General features: G+C 46.7%; 1 protein-coding gene across 1 annotated transcript in view; it reads left to right on the forward strand.

Moving 5' to 3' along the window:
- Positions 1–10,721: 10,721 nt before the first annotated feature.
- NCAM1 (neural cell adhesion molecule 1) overlaps positions 10,722–17,640 on the forward strand; it is a 313,366-nt gene continuing 306,447 nt past the window's right edge. The window contains 1 exon segment of the mRNA XM_030332629.1: positions 10,722–11,028. Within this exon segment, the coding sequence (XP_030188489.1) occupies positions 10,977–11,028 (52 nt within the window). The 5' untranslated portion in view covers positions 10,722–10,976.

Below are 17,640 nucleotides of genomic sequence, written 5' to 3' on the forward strand. Positions count from 1 at the left end.
AAGCAAATGAATGGGTGACGTTTCTTTAAAAGCAAACAAAACCCCTTTAATCTGCTGCAACTTAGAGAAGCTGGCCCTGGAAAACAGTGCAGTCAGTTTAAGCCCTTTGGTGATGGAGGGCTAGCCATGTTTACCCAGGTGGTAGGCCATATTACCACATAGTTGCATCATTTTTGCAATCTTGGGATTTAAGCTCCCAAACAATTTCAGAATGCAAAAATGTCTCCCTTACGAGCAGAAAGGTGTGTGTGTGCGCATGCGTGCGTGTGTGCGTGCCTGTGTGTGTGTTTCAAAATGATGAGGGCTCCTGAAGGCTTTTCTGTGACATTTGGGATCTGATTTCCTCAGTGACAAAGCATGATGCTATTAGATAAACAATATGTGATGTTGCCTAATGTAGGGCATAATGATCTCATTTAGACCACCTATGAATCAACATTTATGCCTAGGAAAGGTTGAGGTTTTATCTGGAGTCCTAGATTTTTATGAGGGTTTCCATAATTGTACAGCTCGGCTGATGGCTTATCTCTCTCTGCGGTGGGGAGGGGTGGCTACACAGTCCTCCAAAGTTTGGTTTTCTTATGTATATTTATCACTTTTAAATTTATAGCTAATTGCTAGGATATTATTTCAGAAATAAATGGGAATCAACTCCAGTTTCCCGTGTTCTCATCTATAGCAATGTGTATAGAAACCTTGTCTTAATATAAATTTTAGCCAGATATTGGGTATTCCACAACAGGACTTTGGACCAAGTCCTAGTTTTTAAAATTCTAAAAGACCTCATGATAGCAGTGCCGTGTTCTATAAGTGCTTGTAAATTTGGCAGGTGTATCTGAATTGTGTCAAAATGATCCCATTCCTCACTGATGTTCATGTATATTTCAAGGATAACTTATCTTCATTCCTGATTTTGATCTCCCATTGGTAGTGGCTTCTACCTGTCTGGATTTATGTTTCCTTGCCCTTTAGCCCCTTCAAAAGTAGTTAATCTTCTGGGCTAGTTTCGAGTGGAATATAGTGAAAAAGACCTCCGGCTTTGGAGCCTGTGGATGTCCATCAGAATGCTCATTAAGTACTTGATCCTCATGTGAGGTGGAGGAGATTTTCGCCTCTCTGCCCCCTGAGGGTAGGGATGTCCGTACGACTAGTTTTGTTCAAGGAAATGAACAGAAGTGGCCCTTTTTGGATGGAAAAGTCCGCAGCTGAATATGATTTGTCTCAGTCCTCTTTCCCTTCCCTCCTTCTTCTGTGCTTATGGAAGATGGAGCCACCTTCAAATGTGGTCTCCAGGGAGGACAACACAGTGTCCTCAGTGTCCCTGGTGAAGACAGCATAGAAGAGAATCCGTAACTCACATAACATGACCTTTGTTATTTTTTAGCCACTGAGACTTGGGAGTTGGCTGTAATCTCCTTCAGAAATCTGTTCGTTATCCTGACAGGTATTGGGGTGGGCAGGCCCCAGCTCAGGCTCTTGGACAAATTATAGAACTTACACCACCTCAGAGGGTCACTAAGAATAAAACAAAAGTATGTGAGCAAAGTAGTTGGCTCAGAGAATGCGTGTAACAATGTTTACCTCCTTGGTCTTTCCCCATCTTCCTTTACCTCTGAGAAGAGAGCTGGCACTTTGTTTATCACCTGATTGTGCCATGAATAGGAATATAGAATGGAATGTGGGGGGAGGGGTGCTTGAATAAATGTATAGAAACAGTTAGATGTATTTGCAGAGTGACTTACTTAAAAAACCTTTTAGCAATGACTTTGCAATGTGAACATTCTTTTATTCTGCATGCTTCCTCACAGCACGCTTTCCAAGGCACAGACAAGGAGGCAGGTTGGATGAGGAAGGGAGGACACAGTTCTGGGATTTTGACTGTGGCTCAGCCAGTTGCTAGCCCAAGTGACCCTGGACTGAATGGGACAATTTGTAGCATCCTGAGTGTGGAGGTGACAGTGACCCCATTGACCTCTGCATCATGCAGACCTCTTCTGGAGTCCTGAGCTCTGTTCTGAACATCATTTTGAAGAGAGAAACGTTAATGGACTGGAATGAGCACAAGTGGTAGGTGATGGGGGCAAGAATTAGGACAGATCAAAATTCGGACAAGTCAGGAAGTGACTGTTTCCTGCTCTCAAGTCCTGGTGCTGTTGTAAGGTAAACTGAACATGGAAACTATTTTGCTCTTGATACTTAGTGGACAAAGTGAGTACAACTGTTGCCATCTGCTAAACCAGAGACTGTACTATGACCCAGGGACATAGCCCATGGCATTTTTCATAAGAGCAGTAATATCCTCATTCACTTGCTTAGAAATCATAGAGGGAAAAGCAACCTGGAATTATCTAGCAAACAGAAAGACGCAAAATCAGGGGTATGGAATCTTGTCCCCCCTTTTCATCATAGGCAAAGCCAGAAGGAAACAAGCTTTAGAAAGGAGGAACAGAAGACTACAGGGGAAGAGAGGAGGGAGTTATGAGCCATGGAGCCAGGGAGCAGGACACTACAGACATCTGCTATGCCAGAGCCTGGAGAGGCACTGAGATACCAGAGGAAGCTACTCTGGACATGGGCTTGCTGCCAGTAAACAGGATGGAACCGATGAGAAAGGAGAATCTTTTCAGTTAATTAAGGACAGAAGCGTCAGAACAAGAAAGATTGGTTTCAAAGCTTGGCTTGGGATATCGAGACCAAAGTCTCTGTGAAAGACAGCTTAAGATGAAATGTGACTTGACTCGTTAGGCCTATAATTGTCTCCACTGTATACTTTGTTCTCTGAGGAACGCTCACATGGTGGAAACATTAGCTTTTGCCACATTCAAGACAAGTGGTCCAGAAAGAAGTTACTAATGACATTTATTCGTCAATCCCACCATAAGCATTGAACACCTGTTATGTGCCAGGTGACAAGCTGGGTGCTGGTGATACAGAAATTAAAATGGAAGTCTTTGTCCTGAAGGAAGTCACAGGCTAGTGGCGGAGATGGATTCAGAAATAGGTGATGAGACTGTAATGTAGTAGGTCAGTAGCAAGGATGGAGGTGGGCCCGAGGGATTCCTGGAAGCATCTGGGAAGAGTACTAGCCCAGGGGAAATGAGAAGTGAGAGGTGGGAAGCTCAGGCAAGAGACGACCTTACGATAAAGACTTAGAGGACGAGCAGAAGTCAGCCAGCAACCAGCGGGCGCCCAGGCAGGATGGTGTGTGTGGTGACACAGGTCTGCAAGGGGCAGAGGAAGAGACAGGAGGGGAGAATGGGAAGGGGCCCAGTGGCTCTTGGACTTCAACTGAGGAAAACGGGGAGCCATTCAAGGCTTTTCTGTGGGGAAGTGACACTTGCAGCTTTTCACAAATATCCGTTTTAGGCTCTGGAGGTTGGGGAAGGTGGATCTGAAGGGGGTGGGTGGAGGCAGGAAGATCAGCTGGAAGCTGGGACTGCAGCCCCCAGGAGATACGATAGTAGCCAAACTGCAGCCACGGGGCTGGGAAGAGCCCTGGACCAAAATCTCAGGATGAAGTGAGCCTCGAGCCCTTTCTTGGTTTGTTTATTGATGCCATTCTTTCGGGCAAACATCTGGAGTGACATTTATGGTGAGGTGGGGAGGGCAGGGCGGGGCAACTCTGATCAGAGGTCTGGTGTTTGTCACATTTCTCCCCTGCTCAGAGAGGCCCTGAGTGGAATTCCTTTGTGATTGCTTCTTTACTGATGCAAGGATAGATAGTGATTGGGGGGAGCATCACGTCCTGGAACACGCCTGGCTCATTCCATGGTTCTTGCTGATGCAACAGGAAGTGTCTCTTTCAAAGACAGTGGGTAGAATGAATGTTGTGTCTCCTTGAAGCTCCCAGGAGCTCCCAGGCCTTCATGCACCCAAGGGGTAGAGGAGCAAGGAGAAACATGGCAGCCGGTCTTCTGAAGGTGAGCTTATGGGTCATTTAGACCCATACTGACTTCAAACTCAGAGTTCTTTGAGATACCCTAACTAGTGTAAATCCAGCAACACCACCCTTTTGGGGACTCTCTTCAGGACGGACCTAGAGGATTCTCAAGACAGATGCAATGCAGTCGCGCTGTCAAGGACAGGAACACTTTGGCTCCTCTTGCAAAGAGTGGTGTGGCAGTAGTGGTCGTAGTAACAGGGTGATTGCCTTTGCCTTCCATAGTGAATGCTGGCCATCTGTTCCTCCCCTTCACTCCTCTCTCACTCTCCAAGGTGCTTGTGCCCAGGTGAAAAAGTGCCACCAGTGGGCACAGGTCCATGGACAGAGCCCCTCTCTGGCTCTAATGACACACATGAGCCTGGAGGGACCTAAATTTAGTGTTGGCTCTGCCCCGAGGCTCCTTTCTGTGGTTCTGGGATTGATGCCTCATGGCCTTTTGGGGTGTGACCAAGGGAAGCAGTACAACCAGAGAATACACAGAGGTCTAAAGGGGAGGAGAATGGACAGAATTAATCCTGAGAAGTGGAAGGAGGAAAAGGAAAATATTTCTCTCCTCTTACCCAAGTATTGATGCCACCAAATCTTCTGGAATGTTAGTTGTCCATAACTACTTTGGCAATTATTCAGGAAGGGCAGCGATGTCCTAGCTCACACCTTAAAATAAGACCAGTTTCTACTTGTGAATAGCTAATCATTGAGTGCTGCACTTCTGTGCCCTGATCAGTCCCCCAGTGTCTTTCTATTATCACAGAAGCTCCAAGGGATGACCAGAGAGTCTCTTATTATTGTTAGTGCTAACATTCATTAGGCCCTCACTTGGAGCCCAGCATGTGAATCTGTTCTGGGAAGTGTTGCTAATGACCCTCTTAATCTCCAGATCTGGTGGACACTCTTCTCTGTCCTCATTTTACTTAGCTTCTCAGCACCATTCATCAGGGACACATCCTTCCTTTTGACAGGTCTTTCCTGTCTTGGTCCTGAGACTCAGATCTCTCCCAGATGGCCTCCTCTTGGTCTTTTTACTGGTTCTGCTTTCTGCACCTAAACCCCCTAAAACTGGCATTTCTCAGAATTGGGTCTGTACCGTCCCCTTCTTTCTCCACCTTTCTGGCTCGGCGACCTCATCCTTCCACGTGGCTTTAGATGACACGAGTGCTCATGGCCCCAAAATTTGGATCTCCTGCTAAGATCTTCTGCTAAGACTTGATATCTCCACATGGGGGTCCACAGGTGGTTGTAACTTGTCCAGAATCCCCTCCTCTCCAAACATGTTCTCCGAGCATGCTCGGCATCCTGACTTCTCTCTCCTCCTCACCCTTCAGCAATCTCTGCTCATCTCCATCTCCTACCACCCCTCCCTGACCTCCACCCTCTCTTCCTCGGATTTCTGCAATGGTTTCTAACTGGGCTCCCCACACCCTCTCCTGTCTCCCTATAAACCATTCTCCACATAGCATTCAAAGTGGTTATTAAATCATGTAAAACAACTCATGTCACTCTGCTGCTGAAAGTCCTCCAGGGGCTTTCTTTGAACTTTGAATAAAATACAAACTCCTTACTTGAGCCTTCAAGGTGGCTCCTATGTGCTGCTTATCTCCTGTCCCTCCTCCCCTCACTCTTTCCATCCCAGCCACTCACATGCTATTAGTTTCTAGAACCAGCCGGTTTTTCTGACCTCAAGGTCTTGGCACATTCTTCGAAATCACCTCCTCTTGTTCCTTCCATGCCTGGGCACTTCTCAGCCTTTAGGTGGCAACTTACCTGTCACCTGTCCCCAGGGAAGCCTGCCTTGATGTCACATATATCTCTGCTGTCATTCTTTATTCAGAGAATCCTGGTTATTTCCTTCAGGATCCTAACGACCGTTTATAATGGTTTATCCTCTCTTTGTTTGGTTGTTGGTCTTCTTGATAAGCCTTGTAAACGTGTGCTCTGTTCATCTTCTTTTTATCCCTGACTACTAACACAGTGTATGTCATAGGTGTTCAATATATACCCGTTGAATGAAAGAGTGTCAGGCCTGCGCTAAGCCCTCTGTGTACATTCTTGTAATTAACATTCATAAGAAGTCTGAAAGACAGATGCTGTTCTAATCCCATTTTATGAGCAAGAAAAACAAGGTTTGCAGGTATGAAATAATTTGCCCAGATCCACAGAGCTTACAGGTGGAGAAGCTAGGATTTGAACTTGGAATGTCATATTGCAGGACGTGAGCACTTACCCACTTCACTTTTTTCCACTGGGGTGTGTAGGAGGTTGTATAAGAGGAAAAAGGAAGTTATTATGTCTCCAACATTAGCTCAGTCATACTCTGAGATTTGTAAGATCATGACATGGAAATCTTGGCTCCTTTTTCCAGTCTGCTAAATCACCTGTTTCAGAGGATTAAAAAATTTTTTTAATGTTTATTTTTGAAAGAGATTGAGAGAGAGAGAGAGAGAGAGAGAGAGAGAGAGAGAGAGAGAGAGAGAGAATGAATATGAATATGGGGGAGGGGCAGAGAAAGAGGAAGACACAGAATCCGAAGCAGGCTCTAGGCTCTGAGCTGTCAGTACACAGCCCGATGCTTGGCTCGAACCCACGAACCGTGAGATCATGACCTGAGCTGAATACTGGCATTTCACAGACTGAACTACCCAGGTGCCCCTCAGAGGATTTTTTTAAAAAGGACCAAACAGGGAAATAAGGCAGCCCGGGGTCTGCGTTCAGTTCAGCACCAAGAAACCATTTAAACCCATCTTTGTTAGCTCACTGTAACTTCTCTACATTGCCACACATTTCACAGCCTGATTCTTGTGACTGGATCCCACTTCATGTCTCCATATCTACATGGAAAAGAACAGCTCACCCAAGTGGGCATGTTGTGACAGGTAGTCCCTTGTGACTCAGTTTCCCATAGCTGTGCAGTGAGATACCTAAAGCATATTCATCTCCAAGATGTCCACAAGGCTCTAATACTAGCCCAGATATCAACTCTGGGCAGAGTAGAAAACAGCACACCTCAATCTTTACCAAAATATCAATGACCTTTTTATTGCAGAAATAGAAAAGTCATCCTAAAATTCATAAGGATTCTCATGGGGTCCTGAATAGCCAAATTAATCTTGAAAAAGAAGAACAATGTTGGACGTCTCACATTTCCTGATTTAAAAGCTTACTGCAAAGCTAGGGTAATCAATACAATGTGGTATCAGTGTAAAGATAGACTATAGACCAATAGAATAGACTAGAGAGTTCAGAAATAAGTTCTTGCATGTATAATCAAATGATTTTTGACTGGAACTTTTTCCCCAAGATGCATTTTGCCCATGCCATATAAGGAAGGCAGTACCTGGGATATCTGTGAGTCTTGCAATCCTGCCTGGGGTCTCCTTTTCAGCACCAAGAGGAAAGAAACCCTAAGTGGGGAAGAGTGCCACTGGGAGCACTTTGCTCTAGACTGATTCATTTCTCAAGTAATCTAACTGAGACCCTTAGACCCTTAGAGGGGTTCAGCAACGGATGGAATGTACTTTAGAACCTAACACAAACATCCTCGTATTAAAAAAGAAGAAAAGAAGGTCTCCATTCAAACCTCCTTTCCCCTCAAGCTTGCCTTCCTGTCCTTGTGCCATTACCATACTGCTCCTTAAGAGAGTAGTCTATACTCCCTGCTTCTTCTTCCTGGACAAGCCACCTTTTCATTTCCTGGGACAGTGATGATTTCCTTCCCCCACCATTCCATAACGTTCTCTCTGCTAATGACTTTCCAATAGTCAAATCCAGGGAACTTTTAAATCATCAGCTTACTTGTTTCAATTTTCTGTCCATCCCTCTGACCACATTTTCACTGCTTGTTTGGCAATTCCTTCTGCCCACCGCTTAAACATCGATGTTCTCTGGTGTGCTGTGTCTCAGACCTCTCTGATATGGGGACATCTTCCCTAGCTCCCCTATCCGAAATGTTAGTCCCTCCCACCCCAGAACTCCCTATCCCCCGTACCCCTCTCTATAGTTCTCCTTAACACATATCACCATAAGCATACCAGATATTTATCAATTTATTTCTATCTTCCCCATAAAAATGGAAGTCCATGGAGGCAAAGATTCTGTTTTGTCCACAGCTATATCCCCAGTGAGAGGCACTTAGCAGATACTTAATAAGTATTTGTTGAATAAATGAAAGGAACTTGATGTCTTCCTCTGCCTCAGATGGACCCCAATCTTCAGGAAGTTCTTCAGTTCTGCTATTTTCATCTTAGAAATATTTCTCATATCTGTGCTCCTTTTGGCTTTCTTCCCCATTTGCTGCCTTAGATTAGGACCTGTTACCCCTTGCTGGGGCTGCCTCGGTAGCCCATTTTCTGCTTTACCAGGAAAGCTCCTACTCTAAAGCACTGTGCCCAGTGGCTCCTTCCTCTCCCTCCTCGCCCAGATGTTCACAGGATAGATGCTCATTAATGTGTGTCTGACAGCCCCAGGACTCCCTCTGGGAAGAGACATCGGGGAGGACCACAGTTTTGTCCCATTTAAAGTGAGGTTCAGGGAGGGACCGACTTGCAGAGCTCACAGAGATAGGCATTGATGAGTGGAGAAAGGACGAATTGGAGACAAGTGATGGGTCCTGTTGAAAGAACATGGGAGAGACCCATGCCATGTGGATTGGAATCACTGTGGGGCAGAATTCTAGAATGAGTCATTACAACACAGATCAACAGACACACAGGGCAGGGAGGGGCAGGAGAGAGAGAAAAAAAAATTCAATCATGCTGAAGTCAGATAGGATTTCTACCTGCCTACGTTAGAAAGCTAAAAATAGGGACATTTGGGGAGAAAAAAATAGAAATCTTTTAATTCTAGTGACACGGGCTATAAGGAGGGAGGTTTTGAGAGAAGGGTGTGTCTCCCACTCTTGGTAAAATTAGAAATAGGAAAATTTTATTTTGGGTATTCCAGCCTTCCCTTTTCCCCTTTTACCCTTCAGGCTTATTTTCTCTTTCTTTGCTATCAAATCTCTTTTTAGGAAAAGAGTCTGATACGTGGGACTTAATGTTATATGTTAGTAGTAGTAATTTTACATGTTAATGGAAGCTTATATCTGAAGCTAAATATGCTTAAATATAGCCACCATTAGAAAAACCTATATGGTCCACTATATCCAGCACAGGGCTAAAAACAGTGGTTGTTCAATAAATACTTACTGAAAGATGTTCAAAAAGCATTATTTATATGATCAAACTTTGGCAACCATATAAATATCCAACAAGGGGGAGACCATTGAAGAACCATTGGTATATAGAAATATTGCATAGCGATAACAATATTTAGAACGCCTTTTTAATGGCCTGGGAAAATGCTTATAATGAAATGTTAGGGAAAATAAACAAGATTCAAGTTGCTACTATACTATGTCACTTCTAAAAATCATATGCGTATACAAGGACAAAATCTGTGGGTATCTGGAATCTGGGATTTGGGGGGGTATTTCTAGCTCCTACTTTCTACTTTTCTGTATTTTTGAATTACTTATAATTGGCATGAGATAAGTATTTAAGCAATAACGTTGGAAAGATGGATTTGGGAAAGGAACGCTTTTTTAGGGGTCCCAGAAGTCATAGCGTGCTGGTGTGGCTCTCGTGGTCTAACACGTGGGAGGAGACAGGAAGGAGATACCAGCCTCTCTGGTAATGGAGATTGGCTGTTTGGCTAGTGGAGGATGGGATTTTAAAGAGCGGTACAACTGTGGAGAGCCTGACCTTTAAAGAAAAAGGGAGTACTTGGTAATATTGATGCATTGGTGCTTTGAACGTGGCAGCCTTCCTCTGGGAGGGTCACTGTGCTGGGCTAATAAGCTAGTCCAGCATCTAGAACAATTTGTGCTCCTGATTCTTCCTCAAATTTTGTTTCTTAAACACTCAAGCCTTGCTCAGGCGCTGAGACGTGTTTATTTCCCCCTGCCCCCCACCCTCTTCTATTAAAATACAATTGTAAGATTAACTGAAACCCTCTGTGCGTACCTCAGTGATATCCTACGTGAATAGCTTTAAGAATTGAGGTTCTGTGCCATTATAAGAAAAAATTAATATCCAGTATCTCGCCTGTACCATAAAATCTACGTAAAAGGCTCAGTGATCTTCCTAAAGAGACCACAGATTTCAGCATTCATAAACAAGAAAACATTTCCTTCGGTTATTTCTGGAAATTCCTTCCAAACATCTGCGTTTTCTTCGAACTTAAGTAGCTTCCCACCTCCTTCCCCTGAGATCTGTTGCCACTCTGTGGGAGAGTAAACTTCATAGCCAGTTTAAAACAAACAAACAAACAAACCCAAAGCAAAACCCTGCACAGCAGTCTATCTCCATCCCTCTCCAAATTTCTGATTTCCTGCACTTAAAAAAAAAAAAAAAGTCCTAAGCTATCCTGTGTTTCAAGGATCTTAGGATCTAAATGGAGAGACGACTTTGAAAACCTAACCAAACCTAAGATTGTGTATTTATTATTTACTGGTTATTAAAATATCCACCTTCCCAACTAAGGAAGGCTGGGTGGCAGGAGGGACCGTGGAGGCGTGGGGGAGAAGTGTGAAGGGAAGAAATCCCAGCTCTGCCTGAAGACTGCGTGAGAAAGAGCCCGACTCCTCCAGTAGCTCCAGGCCGCGTTTTGCAGGCGGCCGCATCTGCCTCCCCTGTCTCTCTTACCTCCTTGATGTTCGGCACTATTTGTGGCCGGCGTGGTGGAAGGACACAGTGAGGTTCTCACCCCCGCCCCCCCGCCCCCCGCTCCCATCCCCAGTTCCATCAAAGCGAACCCGGGCCAGCGCAAGGATCTCCGAGTTGCGAGTGTGCTGAGGCTGGGACTGTCACTCATTCTCCGATCAGCGCGTGAACGCAGCTCGGCAAGCCGCTGGCAGGAAACAATTCTGCAAAAATAATCATACTCAGCCTGGCAATTGTCTGCCCCTAGGTCTGTGGCTCTGCCGCCGTCCACACTCTCTGCAAGGGGGGGGCACAGAATTTACCGCGGCAAGAACGTCCCTCCCAGCCAGCAGATTACAATGCTGCAAACTAAGGATCTCATCTGGACTTTGTTTTTCCTGGGAACTGCAGGTACATTTTGAAATTATGATTATTCTCAGTCTGATGTACTGATCGCCCCCTCCCCCCTCCTCCTCCCACGAGGACACTGGTATTTGGGGTGGCTTTACGTGGAATGCTAAGGGTGGTCATTGTCGTTGAGCCGAGGAAGGAGCGCGTAGCCCTTGCTGCCCCGCCGAGCCCTGCGCTCTCCGGGGCTGCGCCGGACCGGGGCTGCCTACCAGCGCCGCGAGCACCGGACGCGCCTCCGGCGCGCCCGCCCTTCCCACTTTGTGTGCCCGCAACGCGGGAGCCGAGCCGTCTGCTCCCGGGGACGGGGACGCTCCCGGGGACGCTGTGGCCGCACCGGTGCTGGGCAGCGCTCCTTCCCAAAGCGGGTGGCGGGGCGGGGTTGCCGCGGCTCGGAGGTGCTGCTGCGCGGGCTCAGGTTCCGCGGGGCAGGGGCTCGTGAGCCCCGGTCCCGGGAAGAGTGAACAATAAGGCCGGGGCGGCTGCCCCATCGTTATTTCCCTGGGTCTAATAAAGTGGGGCTCGCCGCCGTCGCGCCCAGCCCCCCCCCCTCCTGCCCGGCTGAATAACGGTTTGCAAAATGAGGCGAAAATGGGCAGAATCTCAGGGCTGTGTGGCCGTTCTTGCACCCCCGTCGATATGACGTTAGTTTTTCATTTGCCAAATCGCTGGTTACTTGCAAAGCCTGCTCTCGGCCGGGAGCACGGAGGGATGGGAGGGCCGAGCGCCGCGTTTTTGACAGGAGGAAGTGCGGAGGGGCGGAGGGCGAGGAGGGCGTGATCGGGCTGCCTGGTGTGTGTGTGTGCGCGTGTGTGTGCGCGCGCGTGTGCCTTCACACTCACCGCGAGCCCCGTGTTGCACGGTGCGCGAGAAGAATGGCAGGTAGCCACCCGCAGCACCTCGCCTAGCCTCCTTTCTTTGGGCGGGTTCCTGAATCTAGCAAAGTGTGAACAATAGAGAGCTGAGGAGGAGATAGTCGAGGGATGCTGCCGCGCGGGTGGCGGGGGCTGCGCCGCCGCCCAGAAAACCTCGGTGGCCTGCCGGGAGGATGTTCACTTCATTTAGGGTATTTCCACCCCGGCCTCCCTGGGAGATTCTTCTGTGCTCGCCCAACGTCCCCTCCAGCTGCTCTCCACACCCCACCCCACCCAGGGATTTGGATGGTCGGGAAGGAGGAAGAAATGGATCAGGGGCCTCAGAGAGCTGGGTGGGGTGGGCGCACATTCCGGGAGGGGGGCGTGTGCCGGGAAGCGCCCGGGGAGAGCAGAGCGGAGGGACGGTGAGTCCCGGCGGCCGCTGCCAGGTGCCGCCTCTGCTACCCTAGACGGCGGAGCCCGGGTGGGGGAGCGCTCGGGGCGGGCCCTCCCCGGGCGGCATGGGAGTAGCCCCGGTCACCGCCTCCAGCCAACTCGGGTCCCTTTCCCATGGCGACCAATCAGAGCGAGGCTGGCTGGGCGGGAAGCCGTGAGAGGCTTTTATTGCGGCGCGGGTGGCGGCCCAGAGCTGCCAGGACCGTCTCCCGGTGTTCCAGCCTAACGGTCTTGCTCGCCCCCCGCCAGGAGAAACCCCGCCCCGCAGCCCGGAGGGAAGAAGATGGAGCCCAGGTGCCCCAGGAGGTCCGGCCCTCCCATGCTCCGCCCACTCGAGCCTCTGTCACGCAGCCCCGGGGCGTCCCTTCCGCCCCCCAGCGTGCACACTCTGCCCGTGTCTTCCCGGACCGAGCTTGTAGCCTGGGAGGGCGCAGTGGCTGGGAGCATCGACTCGCGCGTGCGCCGACCGGCCTGCTGCGGGCCGGGGGCGAGGCTGGGGGTGGGGCCGAGGGGGGTTGAGGGGACCCTCAGCCGTCGGACGGCCCCTCGCGGCAGGTCGCTGGTCCCTCCGCCACCTGGCCGGGGCCGCACCGGGCTTGCCCTTTTCTGTGGTGCCGGCTGGTCTCCGCGCGTGCCCTCCTCCCCTCGAGGTGGGGGCGTGGCCATGGAGACCTGCGCTTTGGGGGGCCTTTGGGAGGGATCGCTGGCCAACCTTTCCACCACCGTGAAGGGTGTAACCTTCCGTGTTGGGATGTGCGGGCAGGCGCAGGCTAGTACCCGTCAAGGGAGTCCCGGATTGGGATGCGGTGGCTGACCAGGCAAGGGTGGCATTCTGATCAGTGTTCCCTGGAGGGAAAGCGGCCTCAGTCCCGCCCTAGGACTGTGAGGATGGGGACAAGGCAGAACACTAAACGCACACAAGCTTGCCTAACAAAAGAAAGAAGTTGACGGTTTTCCAAAGAGAAATCATTTTCCATTAAAATATTGATAATTCCACAGTTAAAAAAAATCGAAGCCTTCAAATCAAAGGGTCAGGGTGAAAATAAAAACAGTATTATATATACGTACGCACATATATGTAAATGTGTATACGTAGTAATAATTATTATAATAGTAACATAATTATTATTTTTTTCCTCAAATGTATTTTCAGGGACAGTGGTAGTTCAGTCTCTGCGCTCTATACAGTGCGTATGAAAATTTAAATACAACGTATGCTACCTTTAACACCAAAGGAAATCAGTCCTGCAGCCTGTCTCACTTTGGTATCTTTTGCTCTTTCCGAATAAGGTGAAAGGTTGCGGAATCACACAGCAAATTTGAGTTTATTCTAACAGCAGTTCTGGATGTTTTGTGGAAAAATGGAATGATTTGGAATGGTTAAGTCGTGTTTATCTGGCAATTTTACAATCCTCTTCCAATTTTACTTGCTAGAGTAGAGGAATGAATAGGACTGACTGGTTTTCTAACAAGGTAGCACTGATTAAGAACAAAGGACACCTTTGCTACCTCACAGAAGCCAGCTAGTAGGTATATGAGTACATACAACGTCCCTCACTAAATGAATCATCAAGGTGTGTTTCAGTCAGGTTTGCTGTAAGTACAATTATGCCGAGCTATATTATTTTTGTTGATTTTTATTTGAAGGTCAGAAAGGTGTGTTTCTGAACAAAATGCAACTGAATATAATATAGTTGTACTGAAGAATGTGGAAGAAGTTGCACGACTCTATCCCAAAACCAGAAAGTTAATTTTTCTTTCGACAAATATTAGCGTAGATTAAAATACTGGAAATAACTCAGAATTTGTTTAAAATTCAACACAGGTAGACACAAAAAGAATATAACGCAGACAGTGTGGAAGTGTGGCCTGTCCTTTATTTAGTAGTTTTTGAGTTACTATTCCTGCTGTGAAGGTTCTAAAGATCTACCAATCATGTTGCTTTCGTTAGTCCAAAAATTTACATTTTTTTAAAGTCACTTTTTCAAGAAGCTTCCCCCTTCTTCCCTCAACAGATTGAATTTGTTGACTTTTTTCCCAGGTATGTTCCTCAGGATCTACTTTTTTTAGAAGTAATACTGGAATAGCAGAAAATAGCAGAGCATAATCTTGTTCGATAAAGGAGGTTTATCCGAGTCTCTTTGCTCGGATTGTTTAAACTAAGGATTTGTTGACCTAACTGGTGAACTGTTTCTTGAGCTTGATAGTACAAGAATTAAGGCAGTAATTGTTTGCAAACCCCCCACCAAACCCAAAAATTATGGTATGGGTGTGGTCTTAGCAAGGGCTGTGGGTGCTTACTCAAGGCGACGGATCAGAGGGAGCAGTTAGTCACATGAAAACCTGTAATTCTAAGAGTTTTGCTTAGTGCTTCTCTTGGAGTCCATTCATCATTAATCGAGTTCCTCAGATAGGTAATATGTAGTTTAATGTAAGTAATCTGTATCTATATTTTTCTGTCACAGGGAACAAGGTCTTAATTGCCTCTCAAAATAAATAGCACCATTTTCTCATTCAAAACCTAATCTTTACACATGACATGTTTTTGTTTGCTATGGAACTTGGTTTCTTAAATTATAGACGGCATCTTATAAACTTTACACTGCTTGAAATATGAAATATGGACTTGGGAATTTCTGACCCAACCACTTAATTTTTTAAGGTGACAAAGCCTCTACTTAATAGGAGTTTGATGAATTCCCCATATTTACGTCTTCAGTGTTAAAGCACCGTGGCTGCCCTCCAGACAGAAAGTGACTTCAATGCTACTGGCAGACCTCCAAAGATATTTTACAGACAGTCCTTCCTGTCTTTGTGCGAAATGAGTGATTGACTACCTGTTGCTAGAGAACAGTATGGACTTTCCCTGCCAATCTTGGGTTTGTGGTGATGGAGAGCAGAAGCAGTCGGCAGGGTGGAGAGAGATGGGGTCCCACCTGCCACTGCCAGTCTTCTGGGAACAGGCAGCCTGAGAGGAGACAAAGGCATGCAGAAAAGGCTCTCTGGTACTGTTTAAGTATTGAGTCTTAGAGCCCACAGATATTTCATGGTGTCAGGATAAATATTTTAATGTCACTTCCATAACTGATAACTCCTCAGTGTAGTGTTCTGACAAATGTATAAGCTAAGAAACATCTGGATCTTTAAAAGAAAGGGCAGCAAATTACAAATAGCATTTTACTAGTACTTAAAAATGGGTTACAAATCAGACAAGATTGGAACCATGAATCAACTGGCTATGTAGTAATAATGAGTACTTGAGTTTTGAAATAAGAAAGACTAAGGTTAGGGTTCCTTGAGTTAAAAAGAGGAGAAATGAGTAAAATTCAGAAGAGAGTTTCATACATGTCTTGAAAAAGGTCTCTGAGCAATAGTGTAAGAGACGCCCTCTTAGGAAGAGGGGGATGCCCAAGGACCCCTCTGAATCCTACGGATTAGGTGTCTACGAGGCCCAGAGTTTTTTCCTACGAGGAAACAACCCTAGTGAAACAGTCATTGATAATACAGGTCGATGTGCTTACTACAGTAGGGCAACAACATCCAGAAGTCCATCTGAAGGTCACAGTCATGTCACGTTTAGCCCTTTTTGTTATCAGTATTAACTCTCGGTGCCAACCCTTAAAACCATTCACTGATGTAAAGGGATGTAAATTATTTGGCGTTGCTAGTGGTGTCATTATGCCCTTTCATTTCGCACTTTTGAAATGCTGTCTGTCTGCTGAAGATGCTCATTAGGGTCATTGCCTTTTGATGTTGGTCTGCGTGCCAAATGGCAGCCTTTCTGGCAGTTTCCATACATTACAGTTAAGGCGCTTTTAGGCCTTGTCTACGCGCATCCACCGATTTAACTGTTTTCAGCTAGGATGACACACTTCTCCCTTCCTGCACTATTAATTTAGCTTCCGAGCAGTTGGAGACCAAAACGCGACTACACTGAAAAGATAAGCCCTTTGCTCTGTTTTGTGTATGTGTGGTTTTTTTTTGGGGGGGGGGGGGTGGAGAAAAGGTTTTAATGTACCTATTGTGCAATTCTTTTTCTGCCAGATATATGTAAATATGTTTTCCTTTGAATTCAAAGACCACATCACTGATAGGACTTGAAAGGCTTCTTTCTATTCCATTCTGTATTCTCACCCATGACTTTCTGATTGGTAGCTGCCAACACTGGCCTGTTTTCTGTCGGTGTCATCCTTGAGATAACATGTGACAGGCCTTGGTATCTGATTACCTCATCCTTTAGGAATATCTATAGTAATGTCACAGCACTTGAGATTGTGTTACATTAGGTATTCCCTCCAACCATTGATCACATATATTAATTGAGTTCCAGCTCTGTGGGGAATTACAAAGGACTGAGATAGAATACTTTCTGCTGGCAAGAAACCTAGAGGGTAGGATCACATAGAGTTTAAGAGGGAGCGGCCCACAACCCCAGGTTGAAAGCCCAGCTGTACATATCCCTTATTTGCCGTCCGATTTGGGGCAAGCCCTATAGCTTCCCTAAGTTTCAGCTTTCTCTTCTGCAAAATGGCAAAATTAGCAGTGCCCCCATGTTAGAGTGGTGAATATATTAGAGATCACAGGACTTCAGTGCATGTGAGCCGTGTTTATCGATGAGAAAGAGAGGTGTATACGGATCTAGAAAAACATAATATTCAGACATAGTGTTCTTTCCATGACCCAAAGAAGGATATTATGAGAACATGACTTCTTCAGTGACTAGAGCTTGACTTTAAAAAATCTTGAATATGCCTGCACTGTCATGTTGCTTGTGAATATGTTAGAGAGAAAAGTGATTCTCCTTATAAGGCTGAAAGCCATCAGCATGAAGGTTGATGTGGGTTTCATGGGGCCTGAAGGATGTGCCATTTTGAAGGGCCCGTTTAAGGAAAATAAAAAACTCTTCCACAAAATTTAGGAGATAAGTGACCATGAGAACATGTTGGCTTTGGGGCGCCTGGGTGGCTCAGTCGGTTGAGCATCCGACTTCAGCTCAGGTCATGATCTCACGGTCTGTGAGTTCAAGCCCTGCATCGGACTCTGTGCTGACAGCTCAGAGCCTAGAGCCTGCTTCAGATTCTGTGTCTCCCTCTCTTTTGACCCTCCCCCATTCACGCCCGGTCTCTCTCTCTCTCTCAAAAATAAACATTAAAAAAAAATTAAACAAAAACATGTCGGCAGGTCCCCGTGCCACACAGCCTTGGAAGGAGCCCATGTAATGTGGGGGCCCTGCAGACATCTGCCCTAGTGCCAGCAACTGTGTTTCGGTCTGCTTGAGTCCACTTGCTTCAGAAATAGGTTGACT

This window comes from Lynx canadensis, chromosome D1 (genome assembly GCF_007474595.2).
Source record: "Lynx canadensis isolate LIC74 chromosome D1, mLynCan4.pri.v2, whole genome shotgun sequence".
Taxonomy (NCBI): Eukaryota; Metazoa; Chordata; class Mammalia; order Carnivora; family Felidae; genus Lynx; species Lynx canadensis.